The 19,731-nt window shown below is 39.7% G+C and overlaps 1 protein-coding gene across 1 annotated transcript in view; it reads right to left on the bottom strand.

Annotated features, from left to right (window-relative positions):
- The window catches only part of ubash3ba (ubiquitin associated and SH3 domain containing Ba), a 22,190-nt gene extending 3,664 nt beyond the window's left edge, over positions 1–18,526 (bottom strand). The window contains exons 1-7 of the mRNA XM_087178059.1: positions 17,874–18,526; positions 3,627–3,680; positions 3,228–3,414; positions 1,601–1,799; positions 1,088–1,257; positions 709–917; positions 9–30 (exon numbers count right to left, since the gene is read on the bottom strand). Coding sequence (XP_087034185.1) covers positions 9–30; positions 709–917; positions 1,088–1,257; positions 1,601–1,799; positions 3,228–3,414; positions 3,627–3,680; positions 17,874–18,001 — 969 coding nt within the window. The 5' untranslated portion in view covers positions 18,002–18,526. The remainder of the gene's footprint in view (positions 1–8; positions 31–708; positions 918–1,087; positions 1,258–1,600; positions 1,800–3,227; positions 3,415–3,626; positions 3,681–17,873) is intronic.
- Between the last annotated feature and the right edge of the window lie 1,205 nt (positions 18,527–19,731).

Here is a 19,731-nt window from a genome sequence, read left to right as displayed (position 1 = left end):
GGAGAGGCACAATTGAGGACGGAATGAGACCTGAGGATCAGACAAACACAGAGAACTCAATTCAACTTTATTCATATAGCATTGGAAATATTACACAGTTTATCCACAAGTAGAAAAGCATACGAACTCAACATAAAAAAAGTAAAAAAGTATGCAGCGCACGACATACAAACTTGTCTCGCACAGTTAAAAGTTGGTGAGTGTATTTTCAAGTGAGTCTTGAAAATATCAACAGAGTGACAATTATGAATGGAGGGAGGAAGGGAATTCTATAGTCGTGTGCCAGCTGCTGAGAAAGCCCCATGACAGTGAAACATAACCTGTTCAGGGAGTGTAATAATGTGGGCGAAGGAGCCCAGTCGAAGCGCTACTCAGAAACCAGGCCAAGATGATGATTCATTTTCTTTTCTTTAGCTAAGAAACATCACCTTACTCAACTGTAAAAAAAAAAACAAAAAACTGAGGGGATTTGTGGATTGTAAATTCGAGATAAGACTCAGTGATGTTTTTGTGAAGTGGTTGCAAAAAGGGACTTTGTGGTTTTGAAGGGAAGGCAGTAATGATCTGCCACTGCTGTTAGTGCTGTCGCTATGCACTTCATTCATCAAATCCAATCCCAGGACCTCCCAGTGCGACTCCTTATGTGTCATGGAATTTTTTAATGCAAGCACTTGTGTCTGTGTTGAATATTGTGCTTCCCTGCCGTACCCGTGGACAACCCAGGTGTCCGACTCATCGGCACGGTTGACGTAGTTCTCGGGCAGCAAGCCGGACAGCCCCGTGCCCAGAGAGGTGCCGTACACCCAGCCCTCGCTGGCACTGCTCTGCTCCACCGGAGACATAAAGATAAAGTCTCCTGTCACCAGCTCAAGCTCATCGTCATTCTGAGGCACATACGGGTACATGACTTGCAGTGTCTGCAGGGGGCAGATGGTTGACTACCGTTAGACAGTGGTAATTATGATTTTTAACATTTCTTTCACTAAATGTCAACATAATCAAATGGAACTAACAAGTGCCAGAGTTAGCATTGAGGAAAACATACTTGTTAAGAGGAAGTACTCATTTCAAAAGGAAGCAGATCTACCTCATGGTTAGCAAATCGAATATCCCGGGAGAAGAGCACAGCCAGCCAATCACAGCCTGACGCTGTATCCACATTTTTGGCTAACTTCTCCAGAACTGGAAGGTGACTGACTTGGAAGTGGTATGCCAGGGTGACATGAAGTTGTTTCTTATGCGGCTCGACGTGAACATCTGGACAAAAGAAAAAGAGGAAAATGTGCACACCAGATGTATTAATATATATTGTACATATACTCATAACTATTATGTAATGTTCACTTTGCATAATTTTAACTACATAATGGTTCTCAGCTAAAATTTACACGCTGACACACAAAACACTAAAAATGTATTGTCTGGTGATACTGCTCGGCTCATCTCCGACATATGGTTACTGTAAATGCAATTACACACATACACATTTAACCCTTTACATATGAAGCTGTAAATACAAACGAGAGCCTCTTAAACTACATCATTCTTGATCAACCCTGTACATCGAGTCTACAAGACAGTGTTCCAAAGGGACTCAAACCTGCTTTAGCTGCTGCTTCAGTGGCAAAATCAGCAGCGAAACTCTTCAGCACCTCCGCCACCTGCTCCTCCACAAAGAGGCCAATAAAGGTTGTGGAGGTGTAGAGCTCCAGGGGGAGAGGCAGGGGTATGCGACCCTTCCACTTCGCCACAGTGGTCTGGAGAGCGTCGGACAGAGCCTCCACCTTCCCATCAGCACACTGAGCACAGCGGAGACAGTAAAACAGGATCAGGATCAGCATCAGTGTTGCAATATTGAGTCACCCAGTCATTATATGAGATATGCATATACAAGCACATGTGTACAGACACTCTGTGGCCACCTGTAAAATCTAACACAATCCAATACAACAGCTCTGCCATAAATTCCATCTTTTGCAAATAATAATGTTCACTTCTGATTGAGAGTGACATAGGTATTAATTCAACTAATGTTTTGCCTGTGCTATTTTTAAACATGTGGGGAGAAGAATATTCAACATATATTCTAACACAATACAGCCCAGTACAACACCACCACTAAATACAACCTCAGTATTAAACATACATTGGAATGACTACAAAATTTTGTCAAAAACTGCAGCCATTATAAAAGGTGTTAGACCTGTTGTATTGGAGGGCAACACATTGTTTAAGTCCACCTAAAAAAGGGACAGTACACAAAACAGCACATTGACAACATCAAAAGCAACATGGGACATAAAAGAAGTGGAAAAAACAAGACTATAACCATGCTAGTGGTTCTGAGAGGCTGCACTTAGTAGTAAACACAAGGTACAGCTGAGGCTGATGGGAATGTTATTTCTGCAGGTATTTGGTGATAAACCAAATATTCAACCAATAAATGTTTTGACTGGATAGTGGCATTTGATGAAAAATGAAGGCACCACCAAAGTTGTTAGGATTCGTCATCTGGGAACCATGAATGTCTGAATGAAACTGAAATCTTTGTGCTAATCCTAGATGTAGAGATATTTTACTGGATTTGGCCTGCTGGTGGCGCTAGAGGCAAAGTTTATCAAAATTTGTAGAATTCATCCTCTGGGAACCATAAATATCTGTACAAAATATCATGGCAATCCATTCAATAGTTGTTGAGATATTTCATTCTGGATAAAAAGTGATGGACCAGCAAATATTATCTTCCCTGGATTTGCTAGCGTTGCTAAAAAACAAAACAAAACAAACCCCCGTAAAATAATTTATGATGTAATAAAAAGTAGGTTCAGAAATAATGATAGCAAATGCCAAACACTGACAAGCTGCATCAACAAAGAGGAACTGCAGTCACAAGTTGAAACTAAACAACAGGGATTTGAAAGTTGTAAAGAGACAACAGGGGGTTAACAAATGCCAAACTGGTATGATAATTTGTATATTTGCTGTGTTTGCAAAGCTGATTTAGTTACACTTCTTTTCTTAGAGAAACAGAACCCTAAACCTGGAGGAACTAATGTTTAATGAACGATGAGACAGCATTTAACAAGATGTATGACGCATAGACTTGGTTAGAGCCACATATATTCGAAGAAATAACCTGACTCCCTCTACATGAGCACTGACACAAGACTGACACACAAACACACACACACACACATACACATACACACAGTATGGCTAAGACTGACCATGAAGAACTGGCAGAGAGTGATGTGCGGGAAGATGTTGTGTGCCTTATTCTTGCCACAGGAGAGGCGGGACTGCTGCCAGAAGTGTGACAGCTGCTGGAGCAGCTGTCCACTGGGACGCAGGTATAACACATATTCTCTGGGTAGAGGGTCGTCCAGGAAAGGGTCATCCAGGTGGGAGAAGAGCCTGGAGCGACAGACACAGGCAAGAAGACTTGGCGGTGAGGACAGCTAATGTCCAGCAGAGGGCACTACCATTGCAGCAGCAAAGTGACACGTCAATACAATGTTGAGCTAGGTCAGTACATGTCAGGTTTACCATCACAACATTTTCTATTGGCATTCCACTTGTATATTGAGGAAGTATGAGAGAGCATTTGTAGAAAACGTTGTTCTCACCAGTCGCAAGCTGCCTGGACATTTTTGCCTCCTGTCGAAACCAGAGCTTTCAAACTGCAGAGACAAAAAGAAATGGAGATCAAAGCACAGTCACAAAATCAATGGTTTCGCTTCCGGAGCGGTTTTATTAGGAGATTGCTGAGCTTCCACGTGACAATGAACAAAGAACAAACATCCCAAGAGAGCAGTGAAATGACAACAAGCACACTATAATTCATAACAGGAGTTCATTATTCATACCAGAGGTTCATGGAACAGCACTGATACAGATTTGAAACGGCCAGATTATTTGCTATGAAAATATTTAAAACCTCAATCTGTTTCGATCATCAATACAAGTGCGCTCACTAGATGCCAATCCCCGTATTCAGTGTGTTGTGGGTTAAACATGAAGCTGATTCTGGACTTGATTCTGTTACAAGTGATTCAGTCCATCATTGAATACCTACTGCTGTGTTAGAGAGGAGAAGGTTTCTGAAGCAAATCTGCTCACATCCTTGGTTAACATTTCATTCCCGCAGCAGACAAAAGCCAGAACATTAAGACCCCTAAATATGACAGTAACATTGAGAAAAACATAATTCACGTCTTGTGTTTTAGCGTAATAGGCATTAATAAGAAAAATGTAGTGTCCATGTCTTGTGACTTGATTTATCTCAGTGCTTTCATAAATGTCTTAAGATGTCTTTCTGAAACAAGAGAGAGCTGATTACATGATTACTCTTGAGTGCTCAAAATCTAATTAGTGTCTTTTTATAAAACCTCTGGTATTGCAGGCCGCCTCTGAAGGGATTCACTGATTAGAGCAGCTTTCTTCGGTTTAGAGGGGACTATCGCAGAGGTTCTAGACGTGACTGTAATTCTGAAGGTTTCCATCTCTGCCCTTCTTTCAGTCAGTCAGCATGTCAGTGACATACTTATCGAACACACTAGACTCTTACGGCCTAATCTATAAAGATTTGACACACAATAGTCCAAACTCTCCATTTAATAATCCTAGATTAGAGTATGTAGGATGATGATACACATTGGTGGCAGCTGAGAGTATATGTGCGGTGTCTATTTATTCATTTTAAAGTTTCTCTATGCAAATAGATTAGATAGATCAGTGCATGCTGCCTCTGTATGTCACAGTGGACACTTGAAAAGATTCATATTTAGTTTATTTCTGTTTATTTGTTTTATTGTGCTATAAAAATTAGAATCTCAGAGAAATAACTAAAGAAAGCAATGTTTGGGTACCTGGCTGTATTTATTATTAAGTTACGGGAGATGAGAAGCACATTGTCTCCACAGCATTTAACCTTTAAAATTCAACTATAAGCCATGCAATCCCATCTCTCCTCCTTTCAGTTAAGTTCTTGTGTTTGTTATGCAAAATAAAGCACAGCCCAAAGTGAGTGAGAATTACTCACTCAGTCACTTCATTAGATAACCAAAAACAAAACCTCCATGCTTTATCTAAAGGGTAACTGTGCTGCCCCTAAAGACAGCACTGCTTGTCACTGCTTGTCTGAATGGCCGTTCTAATGAATAGAAAAGAACAATCTATAGCTGATGTTAAAGTAAAATGAACAAGCAGTAAGTGTGGTTATCTGTACCATCGTACAGCCACTGACTTAATTCACAGCACAATATAGACATGTTGTCAATGTTGACAGTGTTCATAGTGCCACTCAAGCGTTCAAATTCAATGAGCCATTTTTAAATTTGTCCCACTGAGAGGGTCCTAGATACAGCAAAGTCCCCAAACCCCGAGGCAGTGTGCCCTGACAGAGCACAGCGGGCAGAGTGGGAACGCCAAAGCTACAGCATCGTAACAGATGGCTCACACAGATCTATTGCAACACACACAGACAAATGTATGCAGAGTGAACCTGAACTGCATAAACGCTTCAAAGAAAGAGAAGTACAGTCAAAACTTAGTCTGCTGCTCAACTGTAATATGACAGCATTTTGACAACATTTTACCTAATTCATTTTTTTATTCCTTCAGTATAAACCGCTACTGCATGTGGAAGGCTTAAGACAGAGAGTCATTTGTTGGCTACAGTCGTATTATTCAGAGGTTCCACCTGGTGCTGTGTGGAGGAGGAAAAGAAGGGGATTTTCTCTCAGAAGGCATGATGGGATTACAGGCAGATGTGACTGAGACGTCACAAAATCCAATCCAGGCCAGAACATTGGATTGCTTGCCTCTTATCTCAATGGTATTTTATGAAACCCTTGTGACATGAAATAATAGAAAAAGTCTTACCACTGTGTCTGTGAGCACGCTCACAGAGACCGTACTTGAATTCAATCTTTTTAGGCTGCTGAATTTACTAGAAACCCTGTTTCCTGTTTCATTAATGTAGCACAAAACCACAAATCATAAATTTGCCTTCAGGGGTTTAACAATCTAAATAGTATACGACAGAAGAGAAATAGACATAAATAATAACATGGCATGGTGTTGCTTGCCATTTTTAATCATTGATGTGAGACATAATTTTATACAGGAGGGTGAATAACAGCAATGTCTAAATGCTGAACTGGATGCAGCTCCATGGCTCCAGTCCAGCTGATGGAGGCAGCTCAACAACATAAGAGCAATCAATAGCAAGAGGCCAAGGTAGTATAAACTTTTTATGCTTGCATTTTTGTAACTACCACAGAAGCAGTGGGCCTTTAATAATCAAACAGAAAAGCTGAGTATTACAACATCATTATGTTTCTGAAAAACAGGAATTATTTAACATCATGCAGCATGAACGTTGAATTTTAAATGTTTAAATTGTAATATTTCTTTTCCCCAGGGTCGGGTTAGTTTTGTTTTCTAGAGAGTTCTTCTGCTTGATGGGAAAAGAGACAGTAAGGTTAACTAACCATGTATAGTGTGTTTTCTTTTCTGATTAAATTGTTGCGTAAAGTAACAATCAGAGTCAAAGCTTAGTACACATTAGACTACAACAGTGGCAGCGTATTATCAGAAGCCCTCAGTGGTTGTAGCTCCACCAAGATAAATAATAGCAATTCAAAAGAAAATACATATTCCTACTCCACAGGTTTATTTGTACACAGTTTATAAAGCTACTATTGAATCATTAAAGTATCCTAGATGTTATAGTTAACATAATGGGTATAAAAAATCCATAATTTCATTTAATAATTTACTTTTATGTATTTATTTATGTAATTTCTTTATTAAATTATCTGGCAGTTGGGATACCAGTTGTATAGTAATAAAGGTCATGTTATGGGATGTCTGAACTTTTACATGGATGCAGTAATAAAGGTTGTAAAAAATAGTATATATAAGAAATCTGGCCTGGTTCAGAATGAAGTGACAAACCAGAGGTAAGTTGTAGTTCACTGCCAGAGGCATCTTAAAGATGAGATATACAGTATAATAGTGCTTTTTCAAAAGGCACCACATACACTGTCTTACTTGTTCACTGTTGACACAAAACATATACCAATTTGGAAACCTGGACCTTTAGCACGATGCAGCCTCAGTGACCCCCTTCCCCACTTATTACATCCATTCTTATGCATATACAAACAGCTTTATCAACAACTAAACACATGCATGCTTGTCTAGTGGTTATCACAGAAACTTATACATCAGGTCAGCGATATTTCTGAAGTTTCAGTCTGCACAATCTGAAACCGCAGCACATTTCAACCGAGTTTTCGCAGCACGTGACATTTTCACTTCAGTTCGGTGACAGATCTGTCTGCTGATACTCTCTTTGTTTCTGGCAACGCTACAACTAAAACTTATTTTCATTGTTGATTATGCTTTTGATTATTTTCTCAATTAATAAATGTATAGTTTGTCAGAAAATAGTGAAAATGACCTACCACACCCATTTCCCAAAGGAATCAGTATTGTTTTAGACACAGAAATAGTCTGTCAAACTATTTATTCTACCAACAACACTAATGTACTGACAATGTTAACACCATAAAAAAAATTAAATAGCAGAAAAAGACAAACTTTTAATTCCAGGCTTCTTGAGGGAGCCCTGCCTAGTAGGGACCCTGGATAGTCAGTTCTACTATCCTCCCCACTTCAATGTCCCTGCTGGCCTTTATAATGCACGGGTGACCTCTAGTATGTACGTGCTAGCTACTACATTAGATGTATTGTCAGTGCTGCCTTTCTCACGTTGAATGTAATGAATAACGTGTTCAAATGATACAGTGCTAATTTTATTTTGTTTCCATTTCCCTGAGCAAAAGAAAGTGGGACACCGACATCACCAGCACCCACACAGAGCAGGAGAGGTGTGACAGGGAGCCGCAGAGGGAATGGGTCACACAAATCCTGGAAAGGGAGGCAGAGGCAGCATCCAGGTGACAGGAGACAGAGAATTTCACAGGAGCTTTCTCTCCCTTACGGACCAGCTAGTCGATGTTTTGGCCAGGAAGATGGCCCGTCCCTCACCACAGCCCTGTGCATAGCAGCTGCTGTTTGATCCAGTTGCATTTTTAAAGAACAAATCAATATTTTTGTGACCAAAAGTTTGTTTTTGCTAAACTGAATATTCCTATTACTAATTCCTTTTCTGTCTGTTCCAACGTAGATGAAACAGTCATGGACAAACTGTCCTCAATAACTGCATCTAACCCCGAGGCCTCTCCTTTGCTCTTAGAGAGAACTGAGCAAGTTATTTATAAACTGCATTTCCTGTTCACAGCTAGAGGAAGATGAAAAAGATTAGAGAGTGCAAGGGAGAGAACTCGCTGTGGATAAGGTATGGCTTCAAACCAGCAGCACTGTTTGCATAAATGACAGTGACCATTATTAGATCAGGGCTTTTACTTCATTTGTACATGCACCACTGCTGCAGGCAATATTGGAAACAGCTTTTCATTTCACCCACATACGGTAACTGCATTCAGTTCCTATTCCCACATTTAACTCTACTACAAACAAAATGTGCTGGCTGCCTGTTGCATGTTTAAACAGTGATGTTTTTGGTTTTTCATTTATGTAAACATTCTTTGGACTGTTTATTATAGCTGACCTTTTCGCTAGACTTGGATATTTTCCAGGTATCAGAGAAAGTTATCGCTTTATATCAGGCAATCTGCACACTTTTCAAAGTATCGCATGAGTGAGAGCACTTGGGATTCCTTTAAACATCATGTTGTAAATTACTTTGAATTCAACTGCATTAATGTCACGCCTTTCATGGCTAAATATTAGTCAAGAAAGAATGAGGAAATGAAATCATAAATTAAAGCCAAAAGTAACAAGCCTGTAGAACTGAACCAAAACCATGTCACCCTGTCCCTGCACACACACGCTAACACTCATAGCTACATGCTCCCAAGGGCCCCTCCCTGACTCAGCTTTAAGGGCGAATCAACATTTCCTGTTTACAAGCCGGTGGCGAACACACATCACTAACCACTTATCGCACTTACAGCAGTGAGAGCACTGCTGCTGCCCAACACCAGACTGCACCCTAAGGAGAGCCCCGTCAGCAGAGGAAATGTGGTTCCCTACATCCAGCCTGGCCGACATTGCCCCGCCGAGTCAAACAACAGACGTTCCAGCCTCTTCATCAACCGTTTCACTAGCTGACTAGTGGACAGAGTTTGAATCCAGCTTTCTTTGCACTTTCATTCTGGTCACAACAGATCAGTTCAGGATGTCAAGTAGCACACAAAAAGAGAGGGAACTAGAATGGCACTGCGGCTTTCAGTGGTGGAAGAAATATTCAGATCACAAACAAACTGACCAATCAAGGCAGCAGTAGACCAGCAACTCCCATGTTCTGGGGGGTAAAATTACTGTTTTAGTCAATGGAGTCTGGTAGCGTTGAACAGAGCTGTATGGAGACTGTTTCTGGTAAAACAAAGAGGATCTTACTATTTATCCAAATGTGCTATCTCTGTAAGAATCCTACCCATCACATTGTCAGTGACTATAAAAAAAATCTGAATCTGTCAGTGGCAAAAACAAGCACCTTTGGTGGACATACTTTGAAGCAGACAAATGCACCATCTGACTACATAACATTAGAGATTTTGCTCAATAGTGGATTGAATGCAAAGATTTGTGTCGCTATCAATCATTTAAACCCAAAAACATTGGAGAATAAAGATTCAAATATCCCAGAATTATCCTCTTAGAGAGGTGATACATAATGATGATGAACAGTCTGACATTTGGGTGATATACTTGCCTTGCCAAAGTTAGATGAGAAGGTTGACGTCACTCATATGTCCGTATGTTAACACTATAGCTAAGAGTTGATTAGCTTAGCTTAGCACAAATACTGGAAGATGAAAGGAGCAGTTAGCTTGGCTCAGGCTAAAATTCACAACTCACTAATTAATATGTAGAATCCCATTTGTTTAATCCAGACACAAATTGTAATGTAAAGACGACAAGCTGTGGTTTGATAGTTACAGCATGTCACTTGTAAGCTAGGCATGTAAGCTACAAATTCCTTTTACATCTCTGTTTGTGTACGTATTGAATAAATGAGATACAGCCTGTTCATTAGATACATTTAGAGGTGTTAGTGCATATTTTTCACTTTGGACAGAGCCAGGCTGTTTGCTTCTAGTCTCCATGCAAAGCTAAGCTAACATACTGCTAGCTTAGTAGTAGCTTCATAGACATGAGAGCAATATCGATTTTTTCATCTAACTAACTCATCAATAAATGTCAAACTATTTTATTACTGGTGGGAGTCACTATGATTGTATGAGTGTTTATTTTGTTTAGGGTCAACAAAGGCACTAATAAAGCCAGATCTTGGTACTGTACACTCATAAAGCTTTTTTTTGAAGCTGATAAGGCAACATTTCAGTTCCACATCTGTAACAAAGCCAGCTGTGTACAGCTGGTGTCTGGAACTGCTTCTCTTCCTCTCACTTCATTGTCTGGAGAAGAGAGATGAGAAGTCCACAAGGTCCGACTGAGCAAGTCAAAGACTGACACATTTAAATGAACTGTGTGGGCCTGTGTGTGAGTTAAAGATGTTTGTAATATTCTTCACTAGACTATTGTGTCCATCAAGCTTATCAGTTTGAACAAATGATTATAAATGCTTCATGTCAAAACTAAAACTAAAATGAAGAGTGCTGTTTTTTTACGAGAGTGTTATTTTTAGAGCTGCCTGACGTCAGTGGAACAAGTCAAAGTGCACAAAGCAAATATTTCACTAAGAATACATGAGGCGCAGTGCCAAAACTGTGATGCATCACACAGCACTCCTCAAAGTCCTGGGATGTGTCATATGAGGCAAAAAGAACAAGTTTGAAAGATACAGCCATGGTTGGTACAAGGCATTTTAAAAAGAATATACTTTTAAACACCCAAATCAAGACCATCTCTTTTTAATTAAATCTCAAAATCTGACTTCTAGGATCAATTTGTCAAAAGATTAAGGAGGTACAAGTTTTAAATATTTATATTTGTCTAATCTGTAATTGTTTGTAGTTTGTAATATTTAGCCCTTCTCTGATGAGGAAAAAAGTTTTAACTCAGTCTGTAAATCAAACTTTTGTCCCACATGCAAGTGAGATGTGAATCCTCTGCTACAGCAGCCCTAAAACCACCATTTCAACAGAGCGCTCAGTAAAGGTCACAAACCACTTCCGGAAATGGGCGACTTCCTCTTGGTCGGCTCGAGTACAGACTCATAGTTTGTTCTTGTGAGCTGCACACGCATGCACCAAAGTGTCACATATAAGCATACGTTATATATATATATATATAAATATACACATCATAATTACCAGGACAATGTGGAGCCCTCACATGACCTAGAGTCGTGCTTTTTTGCATAGGAAACAGTGAAGTTTTACTTGTAGTTATTGGTTAAGGTGAAGGCAGGAGTTATAAAACTGATGTGAGTCTCACGCTGTCAGCATACACACTGACTTCCTGTTAAAGGCTTCACAGTCTGAGTGACAGAAAACATGAATTTACTGTACACAGTCTGATCTCAGCTAGATGCGTTACAGCTCAGCAACCACAGTGGCTTAGAAGCTTTTGTTCAAGAAGCACGATGGAACACAGACACTAACCATGTTGGCGCCTAAAGACAATTTCATCTGTAACAAATGAGCAACCTGAGGAGCTGTATCACTGTTGAAGAATACAAAACAAATTTCACATTTCAGTGAACTGTTATCACATATGGCTGTGTTGTCAGATGTCATCAGTCTTGCAGGCCCTTCTCATGGGATCAGTTTAGTGCTAGAATGATTTGTCAATTTATCAATTGCTTAATCAATGGAGTGTTCTGCCAAACACTTGCATGTCATAAACATAAACGTTCAGCTCCTTATTTAAAGATTTGATGGGAAATAATAAAACACCATATGTGCTTCAGGCTCCAGAATCGAGCACAGGCTTTCTGACCAAAGTGTGGTGGTTGAATTTTCCAAAAACTGTCATCACTGTAAGAACATCTGTGATTGGTCTAAAACATCACATGACATTGTTGTATTGCCTTACGGGAAACTTCTCCTCTTCTGGTTCAATGTCACTGTTTACATCATGTTAGCAGATCGAGCAAAAAGGCTCTAACATCTTTTATTTTCCTGCTCGATCTCCATCACTGCAGTCGTCATTCTGGGACATTTTGGTCATCAACTTTTTTGTCGCTGACAACTCTCACATAATACCTTGATGGAGCTTAACAAAACAAAGCTGCAGTAGATGATAATATAGAAATCTGTATCCCGCATCATATTCAAATGTGTTTCAATTTCAGTCAAATGTTTTTACACAGCTGCTGCAGGTCCATGCTTCACGCATGACTGACATGCCGGAGCCGCAGACATGCCATCTGTTTACCTTGATGTTATGATGCTTTACCACTGAAAACCACATTTGTCTGTGTTCAGCCACGTAGCACAGGGACTCTTCAGGGCAGTTGTTGTTTGTGTTGTTTCCATTTTAAAGGTGTGTAATTCCAGCATGTCCAGTTATTTTGGCCACAAGCACAACATTTAAAACTGCACACACACACACACACTATCATGTGTGTTTCTGCATTAAGCATGAACCAGGCTTCATACCACCTGGGTCTCACACACTCAAAGATGCTTCCTTGATACCAATATACTTGAAACATACAACAGATAGACTAACCTGTACTTTCTTTTTATATATAGGAAAGCACAACAAAAAGTTAATACCTAACCATCATCATAGTGATACAAGAAAGTGTCGTTTACATAAGTGCGGCTAAGAAACATCAGAGAACAACATGATTCACACACTGAGGGAGAAATTAGTATCAGTTTTTTCCTCAGTGTGTGTATCATTAAATAAGAGCAGGTTTCTGGAGAAGAAATGGACCACAAGCAAAGTCATAACAACAAAACAGTGCCCGGCCATCCCCAGAATTCTTAGAGGAAATTATATTACAGTGGGCCTGGTGTTTATCTCACAACAGGAGATCAGTGAACCTTAAAAGAAGCTGCTGGACATTTTTATTCGGATACTAAGATCACGTCCTCAGGATTTTATTCTGGAAAGATTTTAACCTGGGTTTCTACAATTTAAAAGACATAAAGATACTTAATTTTAATTACTTTTAGGCCAACAAAATATATATAAAAAAGGAAGTAAAGTGTTGTTCCACCAGACTTTTTTCATGGTGAGAAATACAATGACAATTCATTCTTTTACAAGTCTACAAGTTTACAATTTTAACAGAGAGGTCTAAGTTGGTCATAATTTTAGAGAAAATAGAGACAAAGTACTTACACAGTTATTTTAGCTAGTTAGCTGTTTAGTTGAGCTTTTAAACAGTTGTTATATTTAGGCTGCAACAAACAATTTTCTTGCTATTAATTGTTTTGTCTACAAAATGGTGAAAATGTCCACAGCCCACAGAAGATGAAAAACTTCCAAAGCAACTAAAAAAAAAAACTAGTTACTAGTTACAGAGAGATAACCTGATGAAACTCTGTGTATCTGTCACGTTGTGAGCCAGATCAGTTTCCAGACCTGCCTCGGACCATCAGGCAGAATCAGGACAGGGAGAGAGATCACTGTCCATCCAGCTCCTATCTGACCACACTAGTCAATTCCTGAATGACTAAGCAGAAAATCCCCCGATTAAAACGGACGGGCTGCTGGTTCGTGTGTGTGTGTGTGTGTGTGTGTGTGTGTGTGTGTGTGTGTGTGTGTGTGTGTGTGTGTGTGTGTTTGTGTGTACATGATTCATGCTCCCTACTGACTGGGAAAAAAACCCCTCAAACACAATGAAGCCCTTGTTCCCTGAAGCTATGACTGATAGCTGATTTTCCTATTATTCCTTCTTCCTCTCCCACCAACATCGAGGGAAAGGCCTGATAGCAAAATATGCAAACCTGACATGTGTTTTGATATTTTACTGCAATGTGACTGGGTTGGTGGTTGAATCAAAGAGCAAAACATGATCTGCACAGATGTTCTAGATTTCAGGCTAAAAGTCAAAGGTGTTTGAGTATCGAAGGCTGTCATGTACTAAACGCTAGTTCTGAACGTCTGGTCAGTGTCGTACACCTCTTTACTTATTCGCTGATCATCACTTTCTGATTGAAATCATAATTTTGCCATTTTCAGACTTTATTGAGCCAAAGTTTTTGCACAGATGCTTGTGTTTGCACAAAATTAAAACCCTCAACTATAAAGTTACTATGAAAAACATTTTTTCACATTGATCAGATACACAGCAACACTACAAATCATTTGGAGTCATGTTTCGTTCTTCCACCTAGCGAGTGAAAGTCCAATATTCACACTCGTTTTTGGCTGTTTTTGTCTCCACCAAGTCTTTGGGCTCTTTAAACTTCTAAATGCTCCGTTATGTTCACCAGCTAGTTGCTAACTTTGTCTGTTTGCTGTTTGGTGCTTGGCAGGTAGCGTTCAGTGGGTTTATCAGAGCTTTTTTGCTGCAAACAGCTGCCTGCTTCTGCAGGAAACAGGGCTGATGAAAGCGGTGTATAGGTGTATTCACACCAGGATTTAAAACTGTGTGAAAAAAATGTGTGGGTTTGCAAACTGAATGTTAGCAAGCTTGTTTTCGCTCTTCTTTGACTTTTTATTAAATGAAATGTCATGCAATGGTCAACAAAATACCAGAAAGAAGTAGACAGAACTGTAGGGAACTTAAAAATAGAGGGAACTTGTTGTGATTATAGGGCTAGTCCGGCTCGGCCAGCTAGCAAGTTATTGGTTAGCTCGCCAGCTGCAGCAGTTCACTAACTAGTCCTGCTAATAGTGAGTAGATCACCCTGCTTCTGCCAACATCTATTTTGCATGGACGAGTGAATGTCACTTTGTGGTGTGACTACCACTTAAGTGAGCCACAGCAGGGTCGTAAAAAAAACAAAATTTTTACATTGAAAGAAGCTGAAACACAAATAGAAGCAACCTCTTTAACAACCCATTCAATATTATTATAGTAGCAAATATGTACGTTTTTGGCACTGGTGCCGAATCATATCCGCTGTAGTATCAAAAATTTCATATGATATATCCTGCCCTGCCCGCACAGTTATTTAATCTGTATATCACTATTCAAATATCTGTTGTGCCATAAGATCCTGAGAAAAAAGTCGCACCAATTACGAACAACTCAAACGCCCGAAGTGATGTGCAGAAGCATCCTACAGCCTCACCTGTGTTGATTTCGGACTATTCACATGCACATTTTGTGTTACGTAACTCAGACAGGCTTGAAGGTTATGGTGCTAAATTATTCTCCTTCATTATAATTTTATAGCCTCAATCAAATCAAAGTGTATTAGTCTGTCATCAATAATAGATGTGAGTCTGCGAATACAACCGAATCTAGTTGCTCATTTTGTCTGCAGTGGTTCATTAGGCAGGAGGAGAGAGAGCTGCAGTCAAGCAGGATGAAAGCCTGCATGACCTTAGCTGGTTTTGCGGAGGATAAAAAGACTTAATTTTGGAGATACTGTATCTGTCTAGTTGAAAGAAAAATGACTGTTCAACACTTTCGGCCTACTTAGCAAAACTCAGATAACTGTCAACACTCATTGATACATTCCGATCCCTTGTTTTACCCAGGGAGACAGTTTTATACGTTACAACTCAGATGATGAAACAAGTAATAGATCTGTGAGTTAATCACGGCACTCTGAGATTACAGGTGCCACTGAGTGAACTTTTTCAGATTTCTTTTGTTACATGGGGCACAATTTTGAGGCACGCTGCAGATACAGAAAGGCTTTTGTGTGAGAGGAGGCTGTTCAAATCATCAGGCTTAATATATAATGTGGGAGTCACTGACAACGGTAACAATGAGAAGGGACATTATGATTATAGATCACGTGATTAGGTAGAGTTTGTACAGTGAGAGGAGGCTGAGGCGTAAAAACCCAGCCATGCAAAACTTACATTAAAATTTGATACCTATTCAGTGTCTGTGACAAGCCCTATCAAAGGCCGGAGTCAGGTGTAAAAGGAGTCAAACTGGTGTTAAAAGGTAACTGGTTACTTTAGTATTTTTACTCTAAGAAGATATAGTTACTAGCACACCATCCTTTGTTAACAGGCTTAGTTACAATGAGTAAAATAAGCACACGTGGGGTTTATAAAGCACACTTTACAACATAAATGCATTCTGCATTTCTCCCATTGTTCTGGTTTATACTTCTGTTGATTCATGGTCCAAAATACTGAGACTTAAACAATCTACCATAGTCCCATGTAAATACACTTATGTTCATATATGTTTAGTAAGATTAACTGTTAAACTGAGATGCTGTTTGAGGCCACAAGCACCAAGCAGACAACACATCACAAGGATACTCAACATTTTTTTAATGTAATTACATAATCTACAGACTAAAATCACAAGCCAATACTGCTTGTTTCCTGGCAACTTCTTCTCTCAGGAATGAATGAAAAGAAGCGTTGAGGAGCACTGGAATGCCCACAGGATCAGGTTTTCATTGAAAACCAAGTAGAGCTGGCCTGACTCAGACAACGCTGCACATCTTCTCCAAACAACAGAAGGACAGGTGTACACTAAAGCTGAATGTTTCAGATTAGGTGATTGATCAATTTGTTAAAATTACCAAATGTACAAAAAATGTAACTATTTTTGATAATCAAACAATAATTTAAGTAAAAACATCGGCATTTATTGTCAGTGTAAACTGAATATTTTCTTGTTTCTCAGACAAAACAAGACATCTGAGTATGTCACTTTTGTAAACTGTAAGATGCATTTTTAACCATTTTATGACATTTCTTTAACCAAATGATTAATTGTTAAAATAACCAGCAGATTGGTAGATTATAATTGAAATAATCGTTATTATGTTTGCACACAAGTACTTGTGCTTCAGTACGAAATTGAGGTACTTCTGCTTTATTTATTTATTTATTTATAACTCCCACACTGCACCTATTTAACAGCTAAGTTATAGGAACTAGACTTTAAAAGTATATGGTAAGCACATAACATATGTTGCATTGTTATATAGTAAATGTAACTGCTCAGCTGTATAAAGTAGTGAAAATTATCTCTACCTTCGCTATCAACAACTTTAAAATGCTGCTTACATGTTAGTGCATCAGTAATAATAATACATATATGTATATATATGACAGGAGCTGACAGCAGCCATTCTGTGTGCAAGTACACATGAGTATATTTTTTTCTAGTAATAAGTACTTTTGCTTACCTTTTACTTTGATTGCAGGACTTGTGAAAGTGTTTTTACACTATTGTATTATTGCAAGGATCTGAATATTTCCTCCACCACTGTAGTATCATATAAGCAAAACAGCAACAACCATATAACAACCATGTTACTCTCACAACATACAATGCAAGTACGTATGTAGGTTTATTCTCAAGACAGTGGCTCATAACTCTGAATAAGTGACATTAAATCTTATTGCAAAGCTCTGCTGTGGATTCAAGAGCAAAAGCTTAACTTTAGAAGGGGTCAACTGACATGACCCCATAGCCCATGACATGTGCTAACAACATGCACTGCAAATCAGACCTGTAGCGTCTCCTCTCAGCTGCAGAGATGCTTGAGATCAGCTGCTGATGTTGACAATGAAACACTCAAAGAGAGGAAAGTTTGGCAAAGAGTGTGGATTTAGTGGATGCTGCTGGAAATCCTGATTCAGCTCAGTTATAATATTGTGTGTGTGGGGGTGTGTGTGTGTGTGTGTGTGTGTGTGTGTGTGTGTGTGTGTGTGTGTGTGTGTGTGTGTGTGTGTGTCTTGGGACAGTGCAGCTGTGTACTCACGCCCTGGTCTTGGGGAAGCCCATGGACAGCAGCACGTCCAGAGTAGACCCATGTTTGACGGTGCTTGGCCGGCTCTGGCGCTGCCTTCGCGGGGTCACTTTGGCATACAGGTCCTCTTTAGCTGCCATAACTCACTGCTCCATCGGTATGTCCGGTCCTAGACTCCTCTGGTATATTTTCATTTATTTAATAAAGCAGGAATAAATCGGCAGACCCTTTAAACCAGGATGACTTGTATAAAGCGGAAGCACGTAGAGAACACCAAAGCCTGTGAGGAAACTAGCATTTTCTAGGGTTTGTGAAATGCTCTGTGCTGGATCAAGCTGCCTTCTGACGGCTCGCACATGAAGGGGTCAGCCATGGGAAGTCACTTCTGCTCTCTCAGCCGTGCCCCCGATTCACAGTCCCCGACCGAGGGGAGCATGTCTGGTTCCTGCTCGCTTCTCGCATCCGGTCCGCTGAATGAAAAATCAGATGCGCCTATTTGGGCTTCCTTTCCACACGATGTCTTATTTATGAATGGATCCTGAGTGAGCGGAGCTTCAGCCTGTTAAAGGTTGAAGCTTCAACTGCGCGGCCCCTTTTGTTAAAGGGACAGTGCACAGTTTGCAAGAGGACAGGAAATCAGTGCGGTTTTCATGCGGAATATGGGCTGAACTGACAGTAACATACAGTCCTCTCGGTGTGACGTGCGGCTGTTACGCTTGTGCACCATGATTAATCAGATTAGTTGAGGTAGTGTGATGGAAAGTGGCTATGTAGGGCTAGAGAATGGAAAAAGTTGGTCACACTTCCTGTCTGCAAAAGTGGGTGTCGACACTCCCCGCATGCGCAGTACACAGAGCACGCCATCACGAGTTGCCATAGCAACATAAAGGTAGCAAACGTTGTAAACATATCTATTTCTATTCTATTAGTAGTTTTTAATTAAGTTATACATTTTATTTTGAAATGTAACTGGCAGCTATAGCTGTTTAATATTTGTGCTTACAGTTTTATGTGAGCTGGGAACTAATACTAAACTAGAAATATTGTAATAATCATAATAATACTAATAAATAGCCTTTGCTAATTAAGCAATCAACAGCTCATCGCGCTCATGATGAGACTCACGTAGACTGTATAATGCTGGATGGACACTTATGTACCTTTATGTATGCTGATTGCATGTTTACTTATATAATTGGGTGTATACATTTTGTTTTGAAACCTGCCTGTGGTGACATCATGGACTGGCACAACTTGGCCTTCTTTCCCTTATTTTCCCTTGTTATTTATATAAGTGATAGCATTGTTGTGTATCATTTAAGGAAACTATCTGACTGCGGTTAAAGGAAAAACAAACCTTATCAATATTGTAATAGAAAGTGTAGTCTTTATGATTGGGTGATACACATGCACCATGCTCAGGAGCAGGACTCATGTAGACTTTAAAAGGCTGGGACAGCAAAAGTTGAGGCCCTACTGTTCCAAACATCTTGGTGAACTTGTACAGTTCTTCTGTGGATTGAGGCTGCCTCAGAGTGTCTCTTCATGTTATCATATAAACTGACCCTATGATATTGATTTCAGGGCTCTGTGGGGGCCACTACATCAGTTGCAGGACTCCCTGTTTTTCTTGTTTCTGAAGATAGTTCTATATGACTCTGGCTATAAGACTGGGGTTGTTGTAATCATGCTGAATGAATTCGGGTTCAATCAGATGCCTCCTTGATTGTGTTGCATGATGGGTAAGAATCTCAACATCTCAAGTGCCAAACCTTTCCACTGTTCTGTTTATATGTATATATCTTGATTTTTAGGAATATAAAGTTCACTGAATCAACAGTGGCTATAAACAACATCAAAAATCTGAGCA

Source organism: Seriola lalandi, unplaced genomic scaffold (assembly GCF_002814215.2).
Source record: "Seriola lalandi dorsalis isolate HSWRI2012SDOR001 ecotype SW California unplaced genomic scaffold, Sedor1 jcf7180002054672, whole genome shotgun sequence".
NCBI lineage: Eukaryota > Metazoa > Chordata > Actinopteri > Carangiformes > Carangidae > Seriola > Seriola lalandi.
Note: the sequence above shows the minus strand (reverse complement) of the source record. Positions and strands in the feature narration are given on the sequence as shown.